The 25,308-nt window shown below is 36.6% G+C and overlaps 6 protein-coding genes across 17 annotated transcripts; 1 reads left to right on the top strand and 5 right to left on the bottom strand.

The window, feature by feature from the left end:
- Positions 1–27: 27 nt before the first annotated feature.
- On the bottom strand, positions 28–2,336 carry LOC107270349 (NEDD8-activating enzyme E1 regulatory subunit). 4 transcript variants are annotated; one of them, XM_015745282.2, is made up of 6 exons: positions 2,044–2,336; positions 1,783–1,947; positions 1,518–1,700; positions 609–1,441; positions 409–545; positions 28–322 (listed from the first exon to the last, which is right to left on the bottom strand). In XM_015745282.2, exons 1-6 carry the CDS (start codon positions 2,109–2,111, stop codon positions 92–94), a joined length of 1,617 nt encoding a protein of 538 aa, XP_015600768.1. In that variant the 5' UTR covers positions 2,112–2,336; the 3' UTR covers positions 28–91. The 4 variants fall into 4 exon arrangements, with proteins under 4 accessions (XP_015600768.1, XP_024943494.1, XP_015600769.1 ...); XM_025087726.1 differs by having other exon boundaries at positions 1,779–1,947; positions 2,044–2,308; XM_015745283.2 differs by having other exon boundaries at positions 1,518–1,689; positions 2,044–2,307.
- Positions 2,337–2,364: 28 nt separating this feature from the next.
- Positions 2,365–3,572, bottom strand: LOC107270350 (probable palmitoyltransferase ZDHHC24). Its single transcript, XM_015745284.2, has 2 exons — positions 3,295–3,572; positions 2,365–3,220 (listed from the first exon to the last, which is right to left on the bottom strand). Exon 2 carries the CDS (start codon positions 3,210–3,212, stop codon positions 2,529–2,531), a length of 684 nt encoding a protein of 227 aa, XP_015600770.1. The 5' UTR covers positions 3,213–3,220; positions 3,295–3,572; the 3' UTR covers positions 2,365–2,528.
- Positions 3,573–3,723: 151 nt separating this feature from the next.
- LOC107270348 (sulfhydryl oxidase 2) lies at positions 3,724–7,025 on the bottom strand. 2 transcript variants are annotated; one of them, XM_025087724.1, is made up of 4 exons: positions 6,931–7,025; positions 6,001–6,573; positions 5,635–5,887; positions 3,724–5,560 (listed from the first exon to the last, which is right to left on the bottom strand). In XM_025087724.1, the coding sequence occupies exons 2-4, from the start codon at positions 6,290–6,292 to the stop codon at positions 4,162–4,164; spliced, it is 1,944 nt and encodes a 647-aa protein (XP_024943492.1). In that variant the 5' UTR covers positions 6,293–6,573; positions 6,931–7,025; the 3' UTR covers positions 3,724–4,161. The 2 variants fall into 2 exon arrangements, with proteins under 2 accessions (XP_024943492.1, XP_024943491.1); XM_025087723.1 differs by lacking the exon at positions 6,931–7,025 and adding an exon at positions 6,708–6,876.
- Positions 7,026–7,141: 116 nt separating this feature from the next.
- On the top strand, positions 7,142–14,472 carry LOC107270354 (DENN domain-containing protein 1A). 5 transcript variants are annotated; one of them, XM_015745290.2, is made up of 16 exons: positions 7,142–7,381; positions 7,605–7,760; positions 7,837–7,974; positions 8,060–8,195; positions 8,269–8,322; positions 8,390–8,647; positions 8,717–8,728; positions 8,831–8,932; positions 9,125–9,352; positions 9,446–9,622; positions 9,758–9,790; positions 10,695–10,749; positions 10,856–11,039; positions 11,168–11,300; positions 11,915–12,631; positions 13,081–14,472. In XM_015745290.2, the coding sequence occupies exons 1-16, from the start codon at positions 7,365–7,367 to the stop codon at positions 13,576–13,578; spliced, it is 2,898 nt and encodes a 965-aa protein (XP_015600776.1). In that variant the 5' UTR covers positions 7,142–7,364; the 3' UTR covers positions 13,579–14,472. The 5 variants fall into 5 exon arrangements, with proteins under 5 accessions (XP_015600776.1, XP_024943487.1, XP_024943488.1 ...); XM_025087719.1 differs by having other exon boundaries at positions 7,142–7,467; XM_025087720.1 differs by lacking the exon at positions 8,717–8,728 and having other exon boundaries at positions 7,142–7,467.
- Positions 14,473–14,540: 68 nt separating this feature from the next.
- Positions 14,541–19,749, bottom strand: LOC107270352 (valine--tRNA ligase). 4 transcript variants are annotated; one of them, XM_015745287.2, is made up of 16 exons: positions 19,642–19,749; positions 19,376–19,565; positions 18,875–19,048; positions 18,674–18,801; positions 18,439–18,603; positions 18,162–18,363; positions 17,327–18,094; positions 17,070–17,246; positions 16,873–16,994; positions 16,691–16,799; positions 16,335–16,613; positions 15,931–16,263; positions 15,582–15,737; positions 15,301–15,504; positions 14,943–15,218; positions 14,643–14,861 (listed from the first exon to the last, which is right to left on the bottom strand). In XM_015745287.2, exons 2-16 carry the CDS (start codon positions 19,538–19,540, stop codon positions 14,643–14,645), a joined length of 3,477 nt encoding a protein of 1,158 aa, XP_015600773.1. In that variant the 5' UTR covers positions 19,541–19,565; positions 19,642–19,749. The 4 variants fall into 4 exon arrangements, with proteins under 4 accessions (XP_015600772.1, XP_015600775.1, XP_015600773.1 ...); XM_015745288.2 differs by having other exon boundaries at positions 19,376–19,555; positions 19,642–19,743; XM_015745286.2 differs by lacking the exon at positions 19,642–19,749 and having other exon boundaries at positions 14,541–14,861; positions 19,376–19,540.
- Positions 19,750–19,890: 141 nt separating this feature from the next.
- On the bottom strand, positions 19,891–21,097 carry LOC107270355 (protein lin-7 homolog C). Its single transcript, XM_015745294.2, has 5 exons — positions 20,885–21,097; positions 20,765–20,806; positions 20,561–20,673; positions 20,250–20,495; positions 19,891–20,183 (listed from the first exon to the last, which is right to left on the bottom strand). The coding sequence occupies exons 1-5, from the start codon at positions 20,919–20,921 to the stop codon at positions 20,025–20,027; spliced, it is 597 nt and encodes a 198-aa protein (XP_015600780.1). The 5' UTR covers positions 20,922–21,097; the 3' UTR covers positions 19,891–20,024.
- Between the last annotated feature and the right edge of the window lie 4,211 nt (positions 21,098–25,308).

Below are 25,308 nucleotides of genomic sequence, written 5' to 3'. Positions count from 1 at the left end.
AAAAAACAGAATTGATAAACAACAGGATTATATTTCATTATAATTCATTTAATAAAGACAGTCCTGAATTTATCAAATAATTTGTGATTGATTAGAATGCAAATGTAGCAGAGTTCGATGTGACAGCATCGTAGATAAACGTATTGTGGATGGGTTTGTATTGATTTGTAATGAATTTGATAGTTTCTTGAGCAGCAAGTCCTCCTAAAAATGCAGAGACAGAATGTAATTCTGATCCTCCATAACGACAGAATTCATGAACGTAATCGTCCTTCGCCAAAGGACCGCATCCCCATTCCCCTAATAATTTCGATATGCAACTCTGAAAAAGTAACAAAAGTAGACTGAATAGCAAAGGATTCACAAATTGGATTAAAATGAACATTGCAAATGCCTGAATTTACACACCTTTAATTTTACTATATCAGGCTCAACATGGTCGTCAAATTCACCGGGATAGGAATTATATTCAGCCTGGAACTTTTCGACACCCCTTAACACAACGTAATATACCATCATGCTTTCCGGATTTTCCAAGCTTTGTGCTAAAATTCGAACAACATTAATTAGAATGAAATTCATAAACTTTATACTAACGTAAAAATTACCTATTTCATTAGCGTTTGTCGTTTTTGAATCATATTCATCCGCTATGCAACTTCCACGTTCTACGTGTATGTCCCCCGCATATCTGCAAAATAATTTTACGTCTTTCTCAGATATGGAATCCGATGATCTACCTAATTGTCTTAATAATTGAAGAGTGCGACGCCAAACAGCTTCAGCATCGGCTACCGCTTGTTTGTGATAAATCTGTTGTAGGGCTATGTATTTTTCTGTATCTGCAGTCATATCTGGTACAGCGCCTTTCAAAGGTAGCAGACCAAGACCCTCATTCTCCATAAAATCCCTTATTGCTTTGGCGATTATCCAGAAGGAACTGCTCTTAGCTGTCAAATTGATGCAGCGATCGTCATTTAAAACTTCCATGACTCCCGATGGGACTGTTGTTCTCGAAACGCAGGTGTTTACTGCCCTCATCGCTTCCTCAAAATTTTCCTCGTCAATGGGAATTCCATGTTCGTCTATTCTGATTCCTGATCTTATAGACTCGCGAAGCTCCTGCTTCTCTTTGTAATTCTTAGGTAGATCACCATGTTCCGTTACCCACTTGTCCAGATATTTGTATAAAATTATTGAGTATGGCAGATGAGAGTGGTCCTTAAGGTCCATTTCTTCAAGGTTAATAGAGTCCATGTGCTTTTTCAAAGATTCGAATGGCTTATCCAGACGTAGATCAGGATTCTCATTATCAGGATGTGTTTCTATCACTGTGTGCTCTCTTACTTGAACACGAATATGAGCCACGAAGCCTAAGCTCCGACATATTATTAGGGGAATATCTAATTCCCATAATTTTTTTGATAGTAAAATTATTGCTCTGAAATTAAATATTTAAGATGTAGTAGATCAAATTGTTTTGGCTCATATAGTATAAATTCCTCTTACAAACATACTTTTCTGGCAAGGCTGTTGCGACAACGACTGCAAAATTATTGAAAAAGTCTGGACTATTAGATAGAATCTGTTCTGGTCCTTCATCCACATAATCACCTCTAACATCAGGATTTAATTCTAATAACATTTGAGTGGCTACCTGTGCTCTGGACTTACTGATGCTTTCACTATCTAAGAAAAAGCTTGAGCAAATATATTTAGTAATTATGGGGCAAAAGCATAATATTCTTCTATGATAATTATGATCAAACCATTTTCACCTACTTTGCTCCAATATCTTCGTCTGTGATCTTTTTACCATCAACTATTGTGAAAGCTCCAATACCAGGCAGAACTAAAGATTTCAGTATTTCAGTACCCAAACCAGTAGCATTTATTAAACACACATGTGCACCTTCTAAAGATGCTTGGCCGTGATCACCCCATAATCTAAAAGAAATTAAAAGATGCAATATTCGGAAAATAATTAAGTAAATAATAGCCGGCTGCATAACCTCTTTAGTTATGATAAAATCAACAGAATACCTTAGCTGGCGGTCGTATTTTCTGTTTTTTTCAGATTGTTCAGGTGATTTTGGCGCTGGAGAAGCCATTTATATTAGCAATACGTTGTAGAAAAGGACTCGTTAAGAAACAGTTTGACATGAATGGCATACAGGCCAGCCCAATTACTTCAAAGAACTTCAGGCACTGAATAAAGTATATTTGTCCCAAGCGGGAAACGGTGATGTAGCTGTTTAACTAATTTCACGGCGGGATATATACTCTTTAAAAAAAATTCTTAATTAGTTTATTTAAACAAATACTCCATTTCATATAAGGATATAGAATTTATGAAATGTGATCTACTTTGCATCACACTCTACCTATTCATATTTATTCATAAATTTTTTACATATATCTTATTAATAAATGCAATTTATCTCACAAAAAGTATTTCATTCAAAACAGAAATTTTGTAATCCATATTTTTAAACATTAAGCAGTCTTTGACATAAATAATGTGCCAATCATCTATTCTTCTCATAATTTTCTTTCGAACTTTCTGGTGTGTCCCATGTGATACCATCATGTGGCAATTTGGAATTCACATAAGGTACAAACAATGCAAGGTACCACCTGTCCCCAAACACCTCTTTAATGTTTTGTTTCCACCCCAAGTTATACGAGTAATTTTTTTTACTCCTCTCATTGGCAACAGCACCAATGAACACCAGGTGAAAGTGATATACACAAAGTACTCCAGTAAAAAGCATACCCACTGTAGAAACAATGTAAAGCAGCAAATAGAACTGTTCTAAAGAACCATCAAAGCCAAAGATAAATATGGCCAATGGAAATACAATCTTAATAATGGACATGGGAAATTCAAAGTTGATCCTGCTCCAGATAAACACATTGTTAAAATAAAATGCATAGACTGTCGCAGCAAAGAGGTAAAAGACAAACATGAGGAAGTATCGATGATTGAAGTGTCCCACGCAGCATCCAGTGAATATACAGTGATGGTCTCGTTTGAGAATACAAATATCGCACGTGGTGCAATGCCAAGAGCGAGGAGGTGACATTGTTTCGCATAAAGCACACAGTCTCCATCCACTTTTAATATCTGTTTTCATTGGTACAATTGTTCGCCGAGTACTAGTATCACAGAGAACAGTGTATGTAAAGTTTCCAACGATATTAAGCATCATGAAATTGCCTAAAACAAAGTGTCCCAGGTAAAAAGGGCTACCGAAAATGTATAGGGTTGGCAACACAATCCAGAGTTCAAACCAATATATCAATGGCACTATTATTAATATAAATGTCATAGACAAAAAATCTCCAATTGTCTTTGGCCATATTTTATGACGCACTATCACTCTTTCGTATGATCCCGACATTTTTGTAGTACTATCGTTGTATTATCCTGAAAGTACTTGTTTCCGTTCTGTCTCTTGCTGCCTAATAAAACTCGTGATCCGTTTCCATAGATACATCTTGTGAACCCTGGGTACATTGAGACATAGTATGGTTTCTCTATTAAATTTTCCCACAAAAAAATTGGACAGAATAGAATGCTGGTTACGTTTTCATGATAACGACCAGGATCTTGGTATAAATATATGTATATATAATAACACAATCCGTTATATTTTATTACAATTATCGAATCTATCCCAAGAAATGAATATTACACGGAATAGGAATAATTTATAACAATAGTCTTTGTAGTCTTATTATTCATTTACGTCTCACTCCATTCAACTACATGCTATACCTCAAGATCTCTGCAAGCCAATTTTGACAGAATAATCCTGAATTTTAATAACATCAAATATAATTAAACTTGCTAGTGAATTTGCATATGTAATTGTTACGCATCAAAGCAAAGTTCTCTATCAGAGGTCTTACATATTGTGAAAGTATAAAGCAGCCTAGATGTAAATCGATCAATTAAATCTGTCAGTAAATCAAATATACATACAGTGAATTATTGATTCAACTTAGCATACACTTAACAGATATATAGTATGTTAAAATCCTTTTCTTTATATACAGTATTAATATTTATAGTTCTTATCAAACAACCATGTTCACACTATCAACCACTTACTGTCCTGGTATTCCTCATGTCATGTAATTAAATTAACCATAAAATTACACTTTTCCCAGATGATTATACACATAAACTTTCTTCCTGTATGTCCTTTTAACAGCAAACTTTATGCATACCAAAACCAGGATGGCAGCCGATACAACATATAGAACTACACAGATACTTATATCAAATATAGTGAAATCCCAACCAAGTTTACGCTGCGGCACATATTTTTCTTGAGCCAAACGTTCTTGACGTATTTCTATTTTTTCTTTGGGAAGTTCATCTGATTTGCCATCCGATCCATAGTAGTTAATACCTGAATAGCTGTACTTCTTGTTGAGATAACTCAGAACTTCATTCTCATTCCAAGAACCATTAGCATGTCTACAAGAGCTACAGTATTCCTGAGATGGATATTGAATTTTTTTATGATATGGATCTTCGGTTTCATCCCCAGCCAATCTGTTATTCACTTCGTTATGTGATTTCCATAACCAGAGGATACTTTCGTTGGCGGTTTTCACGTCGAATATCTTATTTCTCGCTGCCATCTCCTGGAAGTGCTCTGAGCAATCTGCACATCCAAAGAAATTCTTTATGTATCCATGCATAGCTCGAAGCACTTCCGTCGGGTCATGTTGTGCGTTGCCCTTATTCTGTATCGCTGAATTGACACTCAGCATGTGAAACATTATCCACAACCCACAAGGATAACCCCTGTAATTATTCGTACTTCCTTTGCATGCTATCCATTCCTGAGGACCTGAATACACCGGAAACATCTCCTCTTCTGTTGAACGTATTATCTGAATGAACTCTTTACCTAAAAGACTTTCTTTCTCAACTAGAATATCGCGAATCACGTCTAAAAAGACAACCCCACTACGCCGCAGCGGAAAGTACTTGGCTAGGACGTTCACGTAACTTTTAAGAGCTTGCATTTTCTCACCCTCGATTAGCTTTGTCAATGTTATTTCATGGTTTAAAGAGTACCTGAGGACTGTTTCCAGATCGAGCTGGAAAAGCACGTCACCGTATACTTTTATTGGATGTTTTATGTCCACTTCATCTAGTTTCTTATGAACATCCAAAGTTTGAAGACCTGGTGATTCCATGGACCTCTCAGGAGTCTTTTGCAGTTCTATACTTATGCCTTGAGAGAGCATATATTCTTTAATGGCATGTCTGAAACCCTCTCTAGTTGGTGTCCTAACATTGATTATTTTACTAGTATTATTTCGACTTAGGACAAGCAGGGTTGGAAATTTTATAATTTTATGCAGTATGCACAGAGGTTCATTGTCTGATGTTACACTGCGAATATGTATCTTATTCACACGATGCATGTCCAATATAACTTCCGTACCAAGGAAAGAATCTGCAGTCTCAAATATAAGAAAGCTGTATTGTACACTCTGTCGTACAGATTTCCATAGTTGTGAAGTTTCCATACCCCTTGATTGCATAAAAAATAATGTAAATACAAAGCAATGTATATATGCAATAAGTTAATACATCTTTTACTTTACCTGTAAGGAGTAATATTTGGCCAGGTAAGACCACGTCCTTCTTGCTGCTCTTTTTCCAATTGATCTATTACATTTTGCCTAAGCTTTTCCATATCTTTGCCTTTGTCAATCTCAATTCCAAATGATCCCAGTCTTGCATTCACAGAGAAAAATTTTAACATAGGATAATGCATCACTTCATACTCTCTACAGATAGGATTATTGTCATCGTCAGCACAATCTATAGCTGCCACAACCACAATGTCTTTCCATGCTAAAAAAACAGTATGCAAAGTTAAAGGTATTGTCTAAACCTAAAACCCATAAAATTTGCTATAACCTTTCAAAAATTCTATGATACAATTGACAGCTAACACCATATCGTACCTAGAATATCTTGTGCAAGCTCCTTCCATGTTGGGGCAAATCGACGACAGAATCCACACCAACTGTTATAGAATTCCACTAACCAGGAACTCTTGCTTCCATAAATATTGGACTTGAAATTTGCCGCGTTAAGTACAAAAACATGATCATCTTTATTATAAAAACCCTGAGAATCAGTGAGACTCTGGTATGTATCCTTAGGTTCAATAGCAGCTGTGGAAACTTGATGAGCAGCAATAACACACAAAAGGGTCCAGTTCAGAAAGCATTTACAGCTTAAAAACACTTCCATCGTTTAAAGGGACCTCACTACCAGAATTAGAATTCGATAATATTGTTTTTCAGCGATATCGCCACATATGAGTCGGTGACATCACGCAACACAATACGGCAGACTGTCAAATGATAGCAATACAATAAATTGTACTAAACAGAGCTGTAGATAAATAAAATCCAGTTCTGCACACTTTTACTTGGTTTTACTGTAAAGCTTCGGCCGAACAGTGAAATAGTGTTCCCGCTAATAATCTCATTTGTCCCACTCACAGCATATCTTCGACTAGACTAGGTACACTAAACAGAGAAATGTATCGCCGGTCATTTCTCTTAAACTCACTGTTTTGGCATTTACGTTCAAAATGCTCTTTATGTATTGATTACGTAGAATATTTTGCATAATTTGTTTTGCTTAGATACTTCATCTTTACTTTTTTTTATTCCTTATGCTTTTCAAAAGCTCTCTAACATCGGTATTCAAATACATAAAGTATCGCTGATTCTTCATTATTGACTTGATTGCGTAGAAGATTTATATCTTAAATTGGAATGAAGAAATATAGAACCGTATATCAGGATAAACTACTTTAAGGGATAAAATTGTATAGTTTGTTTTAATACCTAAACAATGGACAAATTTGCCTTGCTATTTACCTTAAAATCAAAGAGTGTTAAATTTTAAAGCAGATTAATTTTTTTAATGAACTAGAGATCTAAACCCTGAAGATGATGTCCCTGGAAGGTATCCTTCAGTATCTTTGAACAACTAGAAATTCATTAGAAACTTGCCTTTAGCCAACTAGAAGCTCTAGAATGAAATACGCCTCTAGATGTACAAGTGTTTCCATGTTGGGCGAACCGGCCAGTGATTTAGGAACACGCTGTCGTAAACCCTACTTCAACACAAAAGTGCGATTAGTCAGAGAAATGTCTACGGATGAAGTGTCAAAGAATGATCAGATGGACCGTGTGTGATAATTATAAAATATTTACATGAAACAATTAGAGACGCATTGCCGTCAAGTAGTAAAATGATAGAGGCACAAAATCATTGTCGGCAACATTTATTTTTCTTCTAATCATTTATAATGGGCTCCAGATTGAGGCAAGTTTTATGCCAACAAGAACCATCCTTATTTTTATTACAAATCCGCATTCACTGGCTGTTGTCAGTATAGGTAGAAGAGTCACGTGAATATGATTTAGTTATTACATTGCCTGTGCATCAAGGATAATTAAAGGCCTTGAATGAAACTTTGTTCCATTCTGGTTACATATTATCAAGAGGTTTCATTGACATGTCATTAAGAAATTCGTTTTCATTACAGGGAGAATGTGAAGCAGCTATTCGAATGTTTCTGCGAAGTGGCTGCTCCTGTGGGTGATCGAGAAGCTTGGTTACTTCAGAAATTTCCAGAGGCCTTCTCTGATCATGAGATACTCAAATCTGTTCCAAAATTTGCATACCCTTGTGAATTTGAAAAGTCAGTATACATAAGGATTATTCAATATAATTATACTAATTATCCAAACTTGTTCTAATTTTTTCTTTTATCATAGTATTGTAGTGCAACATTTCTCGTTTGTCTTGACGAGTATAGATTCTAAATGGACATTTGGATTCTGCAGACATGATCCTAAAACTGAAACAGCTCTGGTAGTTCTGAGTGCTTTACCATGGCACGAGACCTTCTACAAGTTAGCATTGTTCTACATTAAGACTTGATCATTCTTGCATAGTTAAATGGATGAACAAGATGATAATTGATCCTAATTAATGCAGGCTACTGAATCACATAGCAACTTTAACAACAATTGGTGGCGACGGCGACCTATGGAAATTCCTTGGTGACGTTTACAAGAGCGGAGTCCCGCTTCCTGGTGCTTCCATAGCAATTCCATCTCCAGATCCAAATATTGTATGTCGTGTACTATTATTACGGGAAACTGTACATGAAAAACTTAAGGACATAATGTAAATTCTTATTTTAGGTATTCGTCTGCCAAAGTCCAAAGCAGTTTCAATTACCTAGTATACCGGAAAACGTAAGCCAGAAATGTCATAAGAAGAGTATAAGCATTTTTTTAAATTCATCTTTGACCTTATTTACAGAGAAATCTAACAGAATATTACAGTGCTGTTGATTCTCACAACATGATGATGATATTCTCTTCGATGCTTTATGAAAGACGCATTATTTTCACCTCGAAGAAACTCTCGAGATTGAGCGCATGCGTACAAGCTTGTAACGCTTTGATATACCCAATGATTTGGCAACATATTTATATACCAGTACTACCCTTGGCTCTTATGGATTATCTCTTGGCCCCAATGCCATTTCTCATCGGAGTACCCGCTCCGATTCTTCAGGTATTGTCATTAGCAAAATCGAATCGCATCCTCTCAATCCTCTATTTCTTGCTCATGCTTTAACAATAGGAAATTAAGATGGTACGTAAATAGAAACCGATTGAATATAAATTATGCATATATTGACACCTTGAAGTAATTGCTCTATGAACTCTATTATTCATATAAAAATTCGACTTTCAGCGGGTGCGTAAAACCGATTTAGGAGAAGTCGTTATTCTGGATGCTGATAATAACAGCATCGAGTCACCATTTCAAGATTTAGAATCTTTACCCCAGGATGTGGTTTGTACTATTTGAGCTACACATATATGTACCACAAAAGTTCCAAGAACTTTTCTACAACATCTGTGCGATGCTTATAGAACCCATAACATCTTATGATCTTATAAATACCTATGGAACTGTTGGGCTGATAAATGACTCCTAATGTATACTTTACCAACGACGTTGAGAAGTTTTCAATTTTTATTGTAGGTAACGAATTTAAGAAGAGCTTTACGGAACAGACCAAGTTTACTGGGCGACGGAGTGTCAAGAGCTTTTCTAAGAGCCTTGGTACAACTAACAGCTGGTTACAGAGAAGCTCTTACTCTTCAGCAGGGCGAGAGGATAACATTCGATCAGGATGCCTTTGTTGAAAACAGACCATCATCGATGCAGCCATTTTTGAGAAAGATGTTGGAGCTACAGATCTTCCAGCAGGTAAATAAGTCGTAGAATGTATTTATCAATAGGAACATGAAACAATTTATATCACACTTTTTCACAATAATAAAATAAAATATGATCTTCCAGTTTATAGAAGAGAGACTACACATGCTTAATTCCGGCCTTGGTTTCTCAGACGAGTTTGAAATGGAAGCTTGTAATTATTCCGACAAGTCTGGCAGTAAATTTAGGCAACAATATCGCGAATGGACATACACGATGAAGAAGGAGGGTTCTGCATTTTTTCGCAGCGTCAAGGATAAGGTAAGATTCTTAATTAGCATCCAGATCAAAATATTATGCAATTACTCTCCACCTCCTGGAATTGATGGCCATTCCCCTGTATAAGCTTCTTATTTGTAAAACATACATACAGCGCTTTATATTTTGTCGTTGCAGGCAAATCCAGCAGTCAAATCTGCAGTGAAGTCGGTAAGCTTTATAGCTTTCCTTGGAGGATTAAGAGGGAACCGTAATGCTTGCTGATCTGCGACGTGACAATTGTTGCCCCGCGTTATGGCGAGTTGTGGAACTCACGCATTTTTGCACGCTTGTAAGATTTCGCTCCGTAGTGGTGTTCAACGGTCTAATACGTGGAAGTAAAAACATTTCCTTTACACTTTTCGGTACAGGACTTAAAATCTGCTTTCAAGACTAGAGACTCGAAATTAAGGTTAAATGAACGTAATGACATGTGGATTTTTCTTCTTGATCCTTGATTGGTTTCATGCCTTCAGACATGTGGATTAATGTGGAAATTTTCAATTGATGTGCATAAACACTAACAGTGGCCCGCGCACATTGGGACTAGTGCCGTCGCGTGTTACAATTAGCGCTGTTTTTGGACGAGGAAAATTTGTTATTTAACACCTAGATTTCGTAGTAGCGTACAATCTTCAGATTGACTGCGTGTTCATAGTTTGGAGCGATACAAGGATTTTCCTTGTACATACTTTTCGGTCCTTATGTCGCCCTTTTTTTGTGTTTATTTATCAACTTCGTGGAAACAATATCTAAAGTGTCTAGAGAAGAACAGTAATGTTTCGACCGCAATCATCTTCACCTACTTTTCAGTGGCTATATTTGACAGCGTTTTACATATTTTCTGAAGATTAATCGAAAAATTGGGCTACGCAAGGACCGAGATTTTATCGGAATGCTTTGAATGAAGCTGATCAGTTAAGTGACAGTACTTCTATTATAAGAGTTTACGGTAGGGAAATTTTCCGTTTTAAAGCTTTGTCCATTTGATTCTTAACATATGAAAAATGGACTACGGTTCCCTCTTAATAGATACTTCATCATTGATTTATGTCACTATATATTAAAATTACAGGTAAAAGATAAAGGCAAGGATATGCGTTCGGTTTACAAGGGAATTAAATGGAAAGGTATTTTGAGATTTGTATTTTTAACGTAATAATATACGCACTATAAAACTGTTTTATACGGTTAATATTCAAACTTTTCTTCCTTTTATTCATCCTTCTTTATAAGGACGCTCAAGCAGAAATGAGAACAATATGCGATATCAACAACCGAGATCAGCACCGAGTTCACCCACGTTAGATAGACGACCAGCTACGTTTAGTTCGCCATCTAAACCGCCTACTGGTTTTACAGCTGCTACAAGTTATCGCAAGGAACTTAGACTAAGGAATAGTGCAGTACCAGAAACCAGGTAACGTCCTAAGTTTTTTCCATATTATAGCAGATAATACTCTAAAATGTCCCAAATAAAATTTGCACCCGAATATCAGTTTTGCAAACCAACAAAGTAGAAATAATAAATACTTTTCTACTTTACAGTAGAAAACAATATTCACCATTAAGTCCAAGTTCACCAGAAGATACGGATTCACCTCCAGAACGTCTAGATATTGACCTAATGCATGAACTACGTGATGTCATATTTCCAAACACACCTCCAGTGGATAGAACGGTAAGTATCATAAGAAATTCATCCAAAAAACATTCACTGAACGTATCTCTGAGAATCTATTAGGCTCATGATTCTCCATCAATGTGTAAACAATATCACTCGCTTTGGGAAGAGTTAACAAAATTCTTTGGGAAGAAAACAAATAAGAATTCGCCTATAAATTATCGTCCTTGTTGTGTGTACGCTTTAATGTCTATTACCCAAAGTGTTTCATCTAAGTGCACCGTAATATCGCATCAGCTTTTATTGAATGGTTTGATTAGGGGTATATGTATTATGAGAATGATCATTTGAGAAGCTCAAAAACATTTACTTTTTACTTTCATTGACAAATCAAAATAAAGGTAGGGCATGCAGCAAGTAAGAAATTCCATTGGACAATGTTAGGAAGCACTAAGCCCTAAGCTATGCATGTCATGTCATAGTTAATCCTTTTCAAAGGAAATGTCCAATTTAAAAAAAAACTGATTACTATAGAAGTTGTAGTAAGGAGACCTTTTGACACATGATATAAGTAAGAAATTAGTATGAGTAACAATGGTAATATTTAACTGAAAATGCACCATTTGCATATACTAGACCAAGTGACAGCGTGATGTGCATAAAACTTTCAGTTGAAACCAGTGCGCAGTTTAGACAGCTTGAGGTCTGCATGGAGTGGGCGCTTGCGGCACGGTCCTCTACATACAACCAATACCGCAAATCCTTCAGAAATATCCCATACCTCATTATGTTCGACATTAGACTCTTCTTCGAGCAGTACAGGTTTGCCAGCAGGCAATGAAAAATCAGCTAGGTTGATCAGTACTCCAACTGAAAATTTATTAGACATTTCTGAGGATCTTACGCATAAAAAGAACGTAATACCCGATGCTAGTACAATATTCCCAGGAAATTCTTCCTTAAAGAAACCATTAATCAATTTTGAGGAAGTTAAAAATGTGGGACCCACCAGTTCTCATGAGTTTGTTAATCCCACAAATCCATTTGGTACTCAAATATACTTCAATACCTCAGAGAAATCCATTAGTAGTCTCAGGGTGGAATCTGACAATATTCGCTATGAACCTGTAGAAGGAGCTCCTCCTATTGTAGAAAGGAATCTTCTTACCTCTAGCAGCTGGAGCGGTAGTAGTTTACTGGACAGATGTCTAAATCCTCAGGAAGAGGATGTCGAGGATAATGTCGGTGATCCCTTTGACACGAGTAAAATTTTGAATTCTATCCATCCTCAGAGTCCTCTATTTCATTCCATAAACCCAAAGCTGCCTCTAGCAACTCAACCACTCCTTCCCTTAAAAAATACTCGCCACTACTCTGCACATGCTAAGGTAAACATTCTCATTCATTATTTATTCGTACATGCAATCATTATTTTTTTTCTTCGTTTCTCTATATCTCCCATTCTGTCTTTTTTGATTCCCCATTTATCACTTAATAGTGCATTCTAGTAATTCAAGTACACTGTGTTATCATACAGCATAACAGTGTCAAGCTCTTATCAATGAGTACTGAAAGTAAACGAAAATTAGTATCATCCCTGTATGTACGCCTGTAAAATGAATTGTACCTGGATCTGTAAAATTACAGTCTATTTCAATGTAGCATTACTAATATATGTTTAGCTTATTTGAGTGTCGCACTGTTTAGAGTTAGAAGCATCCCAGCATCAATAACACAGTGTGTAACATGAGCATAAGTAAATTGAATGCCACTAGGAGCTATAATTGCTTACAAAAGTCTCATCTTCAAAAAGGATCCACGTTATACGTATTTCCAGGAGTCATCCTCGGAGATGCAGGATCTAATTAGATTAGACTCTACGAATAGCGACGATGATTTTGATCCGCTGTTGGCAAAATCATTCAGGTATAACAGTGGAAAGCAGGAACATCAGCAAACAACTCATCAATCGCTCCAACTACCACAGATGGGCGAGGGTCTAAGCAATCCGCTCTATCCTTACTTTCTGCCTCAGCAACAGAAACAGAAATCCAGTGGGGAAATGGATAATCAAATGAACACATCATCCTCTTTGGCAGAGAAACTCGGGGATTTTGATCTGCTTCAAGAATACGGCTTGGATTTTGGGAAATTCACTTTGCAAAATGGTGCGACGGCTACCCCCCCCTTATCCTCAGCATCCACCAGCAGGAAGCCGAGCTATCATCAGGATATCCCTAGTCAGGATGCCGGTAACAGTATTGCTAGTGCATTTGGCTCGTCGCCCAATCCTACCGCCGTCAAGTCGCAACATAATTGGACCAAGTTCGAGTAGAATGATAAATTATGGATGATAAATAAGATAAATCTCGAGAATCGGTGAAACAATGGGAAAATGAAGAGTCCTGCCTTAATAAAGCGGCTACGTTTTGCATATCGAAGCACTAATTGTATATACAAGAATTATATATTTGTTATTATTTATATATATAAATATTGAGAATTTATCGAACGCACAGCTCAGTGGCATTGTCATGAGCTCGCGTATCTTTAAACTTCAGAAGAAGATAGCAGGAAGAAGTCAGGGAATGTGATTTATATTGTTTTCCTGTCTTTTTTCCTCTTTGTTCGTTCGTTTAAGATCAATTTTGTCCTCTTGTAAATAATTCAGGGACAAGGAATAAGTGACAAACAATTAACAGCAACAAAAGACAAATTATTATTCTCATTCCATATAGCACTTGAGCGCATATTGCCACCTTTGATATGGAAACGTTGCGGCTTCTGTTCGTTTGTTTAAATTCTTGTTATTGTTTAATTGAAGAGAACGCGAGTCCGATACATTGGCGATTTTTGCTTCAAAAACAACAGCTAAGAAATTTCTTCATTAACTGTATTACTTTTTTCATTCTTCTATCCCTTTCTCTCTTTGTCGTCTTACATTCAATTTTTTTATTTACGCTTGGAAAGACGGTAAACAGAAGACATCACAGATAATCATTACATCTTTTAATACTGCTGGCAGGAAAAATACTCAGTTGTATAGTGCTAAAGATAACGATTAATCATAATTTCCAACTAAAAGCATAGTAAAAAAAAAAGAAAGAGATCCTAATTTCGCCTAATGTATCCGTAAAACCGTGGTCTTTTGTATAGTAACTGCTCAAATAGCACAAGTAATTTAATAATGAAATAAATGAATTAATTAAATAAATTTACCAGAGATGAATCGTATATGTGTCTATCACACAATCAACCAAGCATCCTTCCTTTGTAGGTGATTAACAATAACAATCATTCGAAACCGTATGATATATTCAAAATGATATTATTATTAATAAATATGTGAAGTGTGTTTTACATAAATTCTTGATACCTAAAGGAATTTTTCAATTATAATTATTGCATCGTACGTAGAGCCTCCATTGCTTCGCAAAGCCTTTCTAGTTCTCCTTCGCTATTTACAAGTTTCTCTTGATTACTTGCTTGTACATCGGCAGGTACTTTAATACTGTAATCAGAGGCTACCATCGCTTGCTTTAATTTATTTATTGTGCCTACCAGATATTCGTTCTTCTTTTCCAATTTTTCCAACTCCTTCTCTGGATCCACCAACCCCTGAACATATAATAAAGTATCTCAATAGTTTCTGCTTCTTCCCTTTCTAAGCTCTACTAAATTTTTTTTTTTTTAATATACCTTGAGCAAAAGATGCACCAAAACTTTATCAGATATTGTCAGGATAACGCAACCTGGAGGTGGATTGCCAAATTGGACAATAGAGTATCCCAGTGTTCCAATGATATCCAGAAACTTGATGAGCCTTTGTTCAAGGCTAGGATCGCTGCAGGTCAAAAAGGCTTCGGTTTTTGTTTTGTTCGGTAAATTGTACGTAGCTCTTGCTGATCTGACACTCTTCGTTAGTTTCTGGATAAATTCCATGTCTGCTTCTATTTCCATATTTCTCCAGGGACACTGTATAAGATGAATAGTCATTACTCTTTAGTCAAAGTCCATCAGATCTTGTTCGATGTAAAAAAAAATCAGCTACAGTTACCTCTGTCACCTCTGGATAGGGACTAACACAAATGCTGGGATACACTAGCTTGGTACGTGGTAAACGTTGGTAAAGTTCTTCAGTGATAAATGGCATGAATGGACTCAGTAATCTGAGACCAACATCCAGAGTCTTGAACAAGACTCTACGAGCTGCTTGTTTGCTGTCCTCGCTTCCAGTTTGGAATACAGGTTTCAGATGTTCCTACAGAATACAGTAATTTAGTGAAATATTTCAAAACGAAAAACGTAATATTCATGGCATAGCCAATGCCTACGAACCAAGTATACGTCGCAGAGATCATAAAGCCATAGATTATAGCAAGCTGTTGTAGCTGCATTGAAATCATACTGAGCCATCCCATCATCACATACTTGTACAGCATAACTCAACCTGGACAGCATCCAGAGATCGACATTGGATTCGCTTCCAGTAAGCTATAATTATAATTCCATTACTGTCTAACTGATGAAATTGTTATTCTCTTCTATGCAAATAATAAAATATTGGGAATAATTATTAAACTAACAGATAGCAGTCCAGCAGACATGAACAATGTACGTTACTATTTTATAGGCTAGGGGGATAGACTACAAAAAAAAGGCTATGCAATAGGGCTGTAAATCCCACCTGAAATCCAGCATCATGACTACTAGTTAGTTTAAATGTGCACTGTGACAATATCTGTCCGTGCTCAGAGCGAAAAACTGACTTCTCATGAACGTTAAAGCTCTTAATATGGTACAGCCAGCGTCGCAGATGGGGCCGATGATTAAAGTCAATACGCAGTGCACTGATTGCACTGTAGACTTTAAGGTCAGCTTGCGATACCGTATAACCATCAATATATGGATACTCTGCTAAATAGCTGTCAAGGGCATCCTGGACGCAATTCTCATTCAGGGTGCTCAGATACCAGTTATCTGATCCCACGACTTCTACGGCTTTTTCATCACTGTCACTCTATCGTGAGAATAACTCAACTGTCAAACCTCGAAGATGCTCGCCAAAGGAATGACAGTGAGATATCTTACCTGCTCGTTTTCGCTGTCATAAGAGAAACCATCCCCTAGGTACATCAAAGCAAACTTTGTTGCATTCCAAAGCTTGTTACAGAAAAATCTGTAGCCCTGAACGCGAAGAATATCCAGATTTATGTCTCGACCTTGACTAGTGTATGCGCACAGAGCGAATCGAAGTGCATCCGTACCACACTCTGGGATACCCTGAGGATAATCTTGTTTCTGTCCTTTAATTGCGTGACTTAGTTCCTTTGGGTCTAGATTAGATTCTTGGAGTTGTTTGTGCAAATCCTGCGAGAATAGTTTAACTTTTTTAACCTATTGATAAAATTGTAGACACGAGGATTTAAAAATTTGAATTTCATTACTTCTAAGGATATTCCGTTTATAACGTCCATTGGGTCGATAACGTTTCCCAGGGACTTACTCATTTTTCTACCGTGCGCGTCTCGCACCATTGCATGTAGATAAACTTCCCTGAGAAGAATAATAATATTATTCTTGGAAGTTAATATAGAATCGGTATGAACTACAATTTCCAGATACTCACTTAAATGGTAACCTTCCAAGTAATTTTTGACCAAGAAAAACCATCCGTGCAACCCAAAAGAAGAGGATATCGTGGCCAGTTTCAAGTAGAGTGCCAGGATAAAAAGCTTGGAGTTCTTCAGTCTGGTAAAATTATTATCACAAGTCAGAATTAGCTTCGAATATAAAAACAGGAGATTGATTTGTAAACACACTTACCTCCTCTGGCCAACCGAATATGGAGAAAGGGAACAGTCCAGAAGAAAACCAAGTGTCCAATACGTCTGGATCTTGTTGAAGAGAAATCTTATCCAAGCTAACTTCGAATCTAGCAGCAGCTTTTTCTTTAGCTTCTTGTTCAGACCTTCCACTGACCCAATAATTATTATCAATTTCCTAAATGATAGAATTTATAAACCGTCAAACTCCCATATAGTACGGAGCTTCCATACTGAGTTTCAAAGTGACTAACATACCATTCCAGGAGGTACTGATGGATCAGAAACAGTGATAAAATATGCCGGAATTCTGTGGCCCCACCAAAGTTGTCGAGAAACACACCAATCCCTAATTCCTTCCATCCAATGAAACCAGGTTTTCTTGTGCTGATCTGGAATAATCTTCAATTCGTTGTTCTTTACAACTTTTATGGCATTGGCAGCCATTTCATCACTCTTTATGTACCACTGTGACTTTATAAGAGGTTCAACCACGTCCTTCGATCGACTACACATAGGGACAACCATGGGATTATCTTTCGTCTTTATATAAAGGTTCTTAGCAGTCAATTCTTCGAGAATGGCCTTCCTAGCATGGAACCTCTTCATCCCAGTAAACTTTCCATAATCACCAATTATATTACCATCCTCATCAAATATCGTGATAAAAGGCAAATCGTGTCTCTTTCCAACTTCATAATCATTAGGATCATGAGCTGGAGTTATTTTCACTGCACCTGTACCAAAATCCATCTCTACGAACTCATCAGCGATTATTGGAATCCTCCTGCTGCAGAAAGGATGTCTTACGAATTTTCCAATAAGATGAGTGTAACGTGAATCCTTAGGATGTACCGCTATAGCAGTATCTCCGAGCATTGTCTCTATTCTTGTAGTAGCCACAACGAGCCTCTCGTCGGAATCCTCCACCTCGTATGCGAATGATATCAAAATACCAAATTCAACCTTTTCTTGATATCCAGGAATGGAGAGCAATGTTTTACCAGGTAGTTCAACTTTGTCAACCTGAAACATATGAAGTAAACAGAACAAGTATACAAATTTTATTAAAATAATGGTTGACTGCGTTTACCTCAATATCTGAAATTGCACTTTTGAGGGTGCAGGACCAGTTTACTAAACGGTTACTACGGTATATATCGCCACTGTCGTGTAAACGTACAAAAGCTTCAGTGACTGCACGACAGAGCTTTGGATCCATAGTGAAACAAGCTCTGTCCCAATCAAAGGAGCCACCTAGCTTCTTCAATTGGGTATAAATTCGATCACCCTTTCTGAAGAAATAGAATAAATTGACTTGAGACTCAATAAAATACATTAAGATAACAGTTTAATAAATAAATACTAACTCTCTTTTCCAATCCCAAACTTTTTCTATAAATTTCTCACGTCCCAAATCATGTCTGGTTTTCTTTTCATCACGCCAAAGTTTCTTTTCAACCACAACTTGAGTGGCTATGCCCGCATGATCACAGCCAGGGTTCCAGAGAGTAGTGCGCCCCTTCATGCGATTCCTAATAAATTATTACATACCTAGTATCAGTCTGTAACTTGCTTTGTTTGATTAATTGCAATGAAATTTACCATCTCGTAATAGCATCCTCAACGGCATTAGTTAAAGCATGTCCCAAATGAAGTACACCTGTTACATTAGGTGGTGGAATAACCATGACAAATTTACCCTTTGGATTTGGCTCCGAAATAGTTTTTCTCTTAAATAAAAATTCAGTGGTTCAATAACACAAAACATTAAATTCGAAAGAATGCTAAATATACTAATTGTACCCCATATTCAGGTTTAAAGAAACCCTGTTTCTCCCACCAAGAATACCAGGCAGCCTCCACATATTTTGGACTATATGCATCAGGCATAGGACAGGATACATTTTTCTTCTCCCCTACTGGTGTATTGATTGTGTACAACGGAGATTCTTTGACTTCTTTCTTCTTTTCCAGTTTCTGGAATAATTATCAAAATAATTTTATTAGTATATGATATAATGGTTAAACAGAACATCTGGGGGAAGTAGAAAGTAGATCATGACAAAATAATTATACAATAGAATGGCTATTAAGTACAGAAAATGAGGATGCTAGATAAAAGTTCTGAATATTGACATAAAAATAAATGGTACTCAAATGTAAGTACTTGAAAGAGTTCGTAGACACAACAAACAATCTATATATTAAACTTATTATAATGTTATTATAATAATGATAATGTTGCAAATCATATGGATCAAATATGACATTGAATTGTAAATGAAAGAAAATAATGTTCTTCACCTCTAGCTTTTCCTTCGGTTTATTCGTAGAAGCGGAATCCTTTTTATCCTGCTTCTGTTTAAATTTCTCAAGTTTCGCAAGTTTTTTGGCTTCTTTCTCTAACTGCTTGGCAGTTTTTGGTGGTGCTCCATCACTACCAGCTGTGTCGTTTTTTGAGTCAACCATTATATCTCAGATGAACTGTAATTCACTAATAAATTGGCAAAAATTTAATGATTTTATAATATGAAAAATGAAAACGTTGAGCTGGTAAAGCCCAGCCGTACATTTGTTCTGCACAATCTAACCAAGCAGCAATACCACGTTGTCACACGGCATACGTTACTGATGCTGAAAGAAAAAGGAACATTCATAAAGGTGATCTTCAGCGAACGATTGTGCATTTACTGCCATCTATATCTTGGATACTCAAGACATACTTTACATACTGTAGAATTCTTTCTGGGAAAGTATATTAAAAGCTTGATGAACATGAATTTATTTATTGATACACGTTAATAAATATACATATTACAATAGAATGTCCAAAGACTTACGAACTACAAACGCTTAATTGAATTGGTAAAGAACTGTCTAATAATTTGATAGATGAATACTTTAAACAATAAAATGGTTTTAAATATATTTCAATAAACAAGTCAAGATGAATTTACTGCATATGTTGACGCCTACGTGCAGCCCTTTGTTTGTCAAATCGCAATTCCATTTCTTCAAGTACACGAGGAGTATAGCGTACTACTAATTTCACAGAACTTTGAGCTTGTTTCAGTAGCTCTACTGCTTTCTCATGATTCTCGCCCTCCACGCACTGAAATAATATGCATTAGTTTTATATAAATACATGATATATCATTTGTTTACAAGTAATACAGACCACCCCATTCACAGAAAGTAACTGATCGCCTCTTTTCAGACCACCATGCCTATCTGCAACTCCACCAGGTATAATTCTTGAGATGTAAATAGGAGAATTTTGTTCTTTGCCACCCATAACATTGAATCCAAGTCCCTCTTCAGTTTTTGGCAACTCTACCACCCTTGGATGAGCATGTCCTTCGCTTGCTGCAAAGGCTGCCACTGTGGCTTTGGCTGTTGCTGATGCTCTAACATCCTGTGAGCCCTATAAAGACAGTCATTAGGAAGTCGAATGCATACCACACATGATAAAGATTCATTTAATATTACCTGGATATCAACAGTCTCATAAACATGTTCATAAACTTCTCTGACTGCATTGAGAAAATCACTCTGCAGTACTTTCTGCAGAGCAGCCAATTTAGTAGCAGGCACTTCACCGCCTGAGAGATTAATAAAAGTTTAATTTAACAGTAAACAATTCAAGAAATTATACATGATCATCGTTTGTAATAAAAACTTAAGTAAACTTACTCTTTTGCAATTTGTCAAGTAGTTCAATGGACCTCTTGACATCTAAGAAAAATTTATAAAATGAAAATATCAGAGTACGTCTATAGATTGATTTATAACTTAATGAAATAATTATTTTACCCCTTGCTAAGGTAAGAGGTTCACCCATCGTAGCCATTGCGTTTAAGAAGCAATATAAACTTACTCAATTGATAGTAAAATATACCATTGGTTATTATTGAATTACCAAGAACACTGACAATGAATTACATAGAACGAAGTGCATAAAGCAGAGATGAGTAGGGAGATAGCCAATGGGCCTGTTTTTGATGGTCTCAATTTTACTCTGGTTTCGGCGTGCCACCTTAGTGGAGGGCCCTCGAAGCAGTTCCACGTTTTTGATTGGTCGAGTATATATAATAATACTATGCGTGATAACCTGGACCTCTGCGACGCGCCACCTGAACAAGACTCTCGAACTAGTTCCACGTTTTTGATTGGTCGAGTATATATAATAATACTATGCGTGATAACCTGGACCTCTGCGACGCGCCACCTGAACAAGACTCTCGAACTAGTTCCACGTTTTTGATTGGTCGAGTATATATAATAATACTATGCGTGATAACCTGGACCTCTGCGACGCGCCACCTGAACAAGACTCTCGAACTAGTTCCACGTTTTTGATTAGTCGAATGAATTTATGTGTTCCCTCGAGATCCACGATTTTAAACCGGATGAACACTCAAATAGGGAGACTTGTATCCACCTTTTTTTTTACTGCATATTACATAAACCATAGTAATGAAGTGAATGAAGTAGTCAATTGTGCCGATGTTAATACCCTTAATACTGGCACATCTTCTCATTGGAGGAGTCAGCCATAAGGAAAGGAAGGAAGGAATACCCTTAATATCCATATGAAGCTTTCGAAATCATCGAAATAAATTAAGTCCTTTCCGACTTCTGCGGATGATTTTAATTGAAAAATATTCATTAGATGCATGGAGTCCAGTTCACAGCCATGCAACATGGCCGCCCTCGTTCATGAATGGTTTTCTTTTTCTTCCAACGAAATCGCTTACCAACAAATTTTTTAATTAGGTAATTCATGATATAACAGAAAATTTGCCGTCGATTGCATACAAAAATAAGTTATTTTTGTGAAAAATAAGACTTTTCGAGCTAACTTCACAATCTAAATTTTATTGTCTATTTTCCAAAAAAATGGACAACAACCAAATTTTTCAATTAGTCCAGCAAAATCCACCATAAAACCAACAATTAATTGGCAACAGAAAAGTTCAAAAAGTAAATGTTAGAATGCTAACTTCACGTACGACAGTACGAGCCAGGGGGGGACACTCCAAATGGGCTATAGTAAAGCATAGAGAACTTATACGACCTACCCATAAGATGGCGCAGCGGTAACGTTAGCATGCGCAGTCGCCATCTTGGAAAAAATAAGTTTATTGTGTAAACAAGTCTCTATGCGTCACTGTCTTCCAATTCGGCGACGGCTTCGCATCTACAAATTTACGCCGGTGAATTTTGAAGTGTGTTCAGTGCAATTACAGTGCAGAGGTTTTTCTTTGAGTGTGTTTGTGTTCAACATCCAGATTATTTACTTGGTGGAACTTTTGTGGACGACGATTTACAAAAATTATGACAACAAGACGAAGGCTACGCCACTCATCTTTCCAGGCTAACCTTATTTCATACTTTCTTACTTTTCTATTCTTATTTGTCTAGTCTGTTTTCTTTTCTCTAATTTCTCTTCTATTTTCATATCTTAGACCTTCATAATGTCTCCTTTGAAGAAAGACATTTCCTCTTTTAGATGTGTTGTTCCTGGTTGTACATCAGTGTGCCTACAAGTGGGATCTCATTGCTTCTCAAAAGACTTGGAGCTATCGAAAGTCTGGGTAGAAGCAATGTGCAACCTCATGCTGAGGCATATTGATTCATAACTTTTAAATAAAAATGATCATTTGTGTAAATAACATTTTTCCTTGAAAGTCTATATACCTCGAACTGCGAAGGCAAGACTAAGGAAAAATGTAGTATCATCATTGCATCTGCTAATGATTTTAATGTAAATGTTACTAGAAGTGTGACTGTAGTAACAGATTGTATCTTTATTCAATAAATAACTTTTTATGCCATACATAATTCTGCATTCATTTTATGCATAGTTGTATGTACATACATATCAGGTTAAATCTTATCCTATTCAATGCAGGTAAAGAAAGATACCATGATATTTGAAAATACTGAGGATATGTTCCAAAATTCACTGTCAGTACTACAAGTATCGTCGTGGTCCCTATTTACCTATATGCAATAGAATGAGATACTACATGTTCGCAATACTGATAGTGAAATTCGGAACGTACCTTGAAAGCTCTGACACATCTCCTCATTGGAGGAGGCAGCCATAAGGAAAGGAAGGAAGGAACTTAAAAGCTATCTCGTAGTACTTGTAAATGACAGATTTCGGATCTACTTACTGCGACAAATCTTAAGATTTCCTATATTGTCATATGATATTGTAGTTTTCAATTAGTGCATAACATCTAATAGCCCTACTTCGCCTGGCTTCAGTCTGCCCATAGCAACCGAGAAACAAAAACGAGGGAAGAAAACTCAGGTTGGTCAGGTAAATTCGGAACACCCTGTATATAGTAATAGGAACATATAGTGGTGTACGTTTATTCATGACATATCACTCGAGATTACGAATCACAGTATTTCCGGACTAGATATCTATTATCGAAAACTGCACTAAGGTTCAAATTTAAACTACACTTGATCAGTGTACCTTATCAAGTTATATAAACATCATACACCAGAATTCTACGCGCAGCTAAGCTAAAATGTACGTACGATTAATTTTCAGACGTTAAGGATTGAAAATATATACTTCTTTTAACAGATACTATATTGATTGTAGACACATTTGAGGAACGCCAGAAAAGAAAGAATAATGGCCGTTTTCTTCGACGCGGTTCAATGCGCTAATCGGTTTAACTGTGGTGTTAGCCAATCAGCAGACACTTGTATTTTAAAGATAAACGCAGTTTATACAATGAACCGCGCTGAAGAAAATGGGCATAAGGCTTCGTCTACAACAGAACATGGTTCGTTGGTTCGTAGACGTTTGTCGTACGTCTCTGTACTAGAAGCTAATCAGAATTATTGGCTTAGTTTCCACCGTGAAAAGTTTAAACAGAGTCAAGCAGCCCTATTGGTCAATTCCATTCAACCCTTATACGTGATTGGGTAACTCTATAAACTCTGCACGGTGGAAACTAACGCTATGTTTAGACGACGGTCTTAAACCGATTAGTTAACACTGACCAAATACCACCAAACGACCACCAATCGATTGGTAAAAAGAAAAATGTGAAAATTCGAAGTGGGAGGAGGGCTATGTTAATGCTAAAAATTTGTTATGAATTTTAAAAGTAAACGAAAAACCACCAAATGTTCTGAATGGACTACCAAATACCACCAAACGACCACTAATCGATTGGTAAAAATAAAAATGTCAAAATCAAAGTGGGGGGGCTAACTTAATGCTAAAAATTTGTTATGGATTTTGAAAGTAAACTGAAAACCACTAAACGTTTTGAATAGACTACCAAATACCACCAAATGACCACCAATCGATTGGTAAAAAGAAAAATGTGAAAATTCGAAGTGGGAGGAGGGCTATGTTAATGCTAAAAATTTGTTATGAATTTTAAAAGTAAACGAAAAACCACCAAATGTTCTGAATGGACTACCAAATACCACCAAACGACCACTAATCGATTGGTAAAAATAAAAATGTCAAAATCAAAGTGGGGGGGCTAACTTAATGCTAAAAATTTGTTATGGATTTTGAAAGTAAACTGAAAACCACTAAACGTTTTGAATAGACTACCAAATACCACCAAACGACCACCAATCGATTGGTAAAAAGAAAAATGTGAAAATTCGAAGTGGGAGGAGGGCTATGTTAATGCTAAAAATTTGTTATGAATTTTAAAAGTAAACGAAAAACCACCAAATGTTCTGAATGGACTACCAAATACCACCAAACGACCACTAATCGATTGGTAAAAATAAAAATGTCAAAATCAAAGTGGGGGGGCTAACTTAATGCTAAAAATTTGTTATGGATTTTGAAAGTAAACTGAAAACCACTAAACGTTTTGAATAGACTACCAAATACCACCAAATGACCACCAATCGATTGGTAAAAAGAAAAATGTCGAAAGTGAAAATGGGGGGGCTAAATTTGGCGAGCTGGTTTTAGGCGATACCAAAAGCATGGCGCTACATTGTGGCGGCGAGTCTGGAAGTATGACTTTGTGATCATCGTCTCCGTCGACAATGCGAATCCCGTCGTAGCCGAACTAAAAGTGAACACAAACGCGTAGATTGGCGAGCAAAGGTTCTCCGCTACTCACCGCTGGTACCCAAAGCAACACTTAGAACGAGACCGAGAACTATAGAACTTTTCAAGAACTATTGTGAAAGCCTATTGTTGAAACATTTTTAAGACATTTTTAAGAAAG

Source organism: Cephus cinctus, unplaced genomic scaffold, assembly GCF_000341935.2.
Source record: "Cephus cinctus unplaced genomic scaffold, Ccin1 Ccin1_scaffold0729, whole genome shotgun sequence".
Taxonomy (NCBI): domain Eukaryota; kingdom Metazoa; phylum Arthropoda; class Insecta; order Hymenoptera; family Cephidae; genus Cephus; species Cephus cinctus.
The sequence above is the reverse complement of the archived record's forward strand: the minus strand, read 5'-3'. Positions and strand labels throughout refer to the sequence as shown.

Bases quoted from the DNA above. Each gene is read 5' to 3' on its own strand.
- LOC107270349 (XM_015745282.2), bottom strand. From the start codon at position 2,111: ATGGCTTCTCCAGCGCCAAAATCACCTGAACAATCTGAAAAAAACAGA. The intron at 1,701-1,782 runs GTAGGTGAAAAT...TATTTGCTCAAG, and splicing joins GACGAAGATATTGGAGCAAA to CTTTTTCTTAGATAGTGAAA. The intron at 323-408 runs GTGTGTAAATTC...TTACTTTTTCAG, and splicing joins CTGATATAGTAAAATTAAAG to AGTTGCATATCGAAATTATT.
- LOC107270350 (XM_015745284.2), bottom strand. From the start codon at position 3,212: ATGATGCTTAATATCGTTGGAAACTTTACATACACTGTTCTCTGTGAT.
- LOC107270348 (XM_025087724.1), bottom strand. From the start codon at position 6,292: ATGGAAGTGTTTTTAAGCTGTAAATGCTTTCTGAACTGGACCCTTTTG. The intron at 5,888-6,000 runs GTACGATATGGT...CTGTTTTTTTAG, and splicing joins GCTTGCACAAGATATTCTAG to CATGGAAAGACATTGTGGTT. The intron at 5,561-5,634 runs GTAAAGTAAAAG...TATGCAATCAAG, and splicing joins CCAAATATTACTCCTTACAG to GGGTATGGAAACTTCACAAC.
- LOC107270354 (XM_025087719.1), top strand. From the start codon at position 7,391: ATGCCAACAAGAACCATCCTTATTTTTATTACAAATCCGCATTCACTG. The intron at 7,975-8,059 runs GTTAGCATTGTT...TAATTAATGCAG, and splicing joins TGGCACGAGACCTTCTACAA to GCTACTGAATCACATAGCAA. The intron at 10,750-10,855 runs GTATTTTGAGAT...CTTCTTTATAAG, and splicing joins CAAGGGAATTAAATGGAAAG to GACGCTCAAGCAGAAATGAG.
- LOC107270352 (XM_015745287.2), bottom strand. From the start codon at position 19,540: ATGGTTGACTCAAAAAACGACACAGCTGGTAGTGATGGAGCACCACCA. The intron at 15,738-15,930 runs GTGGGATTTACA...TTATAATTATAG, and splicing joins GTCATGATGCTGGATTTCAG to CTTACTGGAAGCGAATCCAA. The intron at 15,505-15,581 runs GTTCGTAGGCAT...TGTATTCTGTAG, and splicing joins ATCTCTGCGACGTATACTTG to GAACATCTGAAACCTGTATT.
- LOC107270355 (XM_015745294.2), bottom strand. From the start codon at position 20,921: ATGGCTACGATGGGTGAACCTCTTACCTTAGCAAGGG. The intron at 20,807-20,884 runs GTAAAATAATTA...AATTTTTCTTAG, and splicing joins ACCTCTTACCTTAGCAAGGG to ATGTCAAGAGGTCCATTGAA. The intron at 20,184-20,249 runs GTCTGTATTACT...ATATTATTTCAG, and splicing joins TACTTTCTGTGAATGGGGTG to TGCGTGGAGGGCGAGAATCA.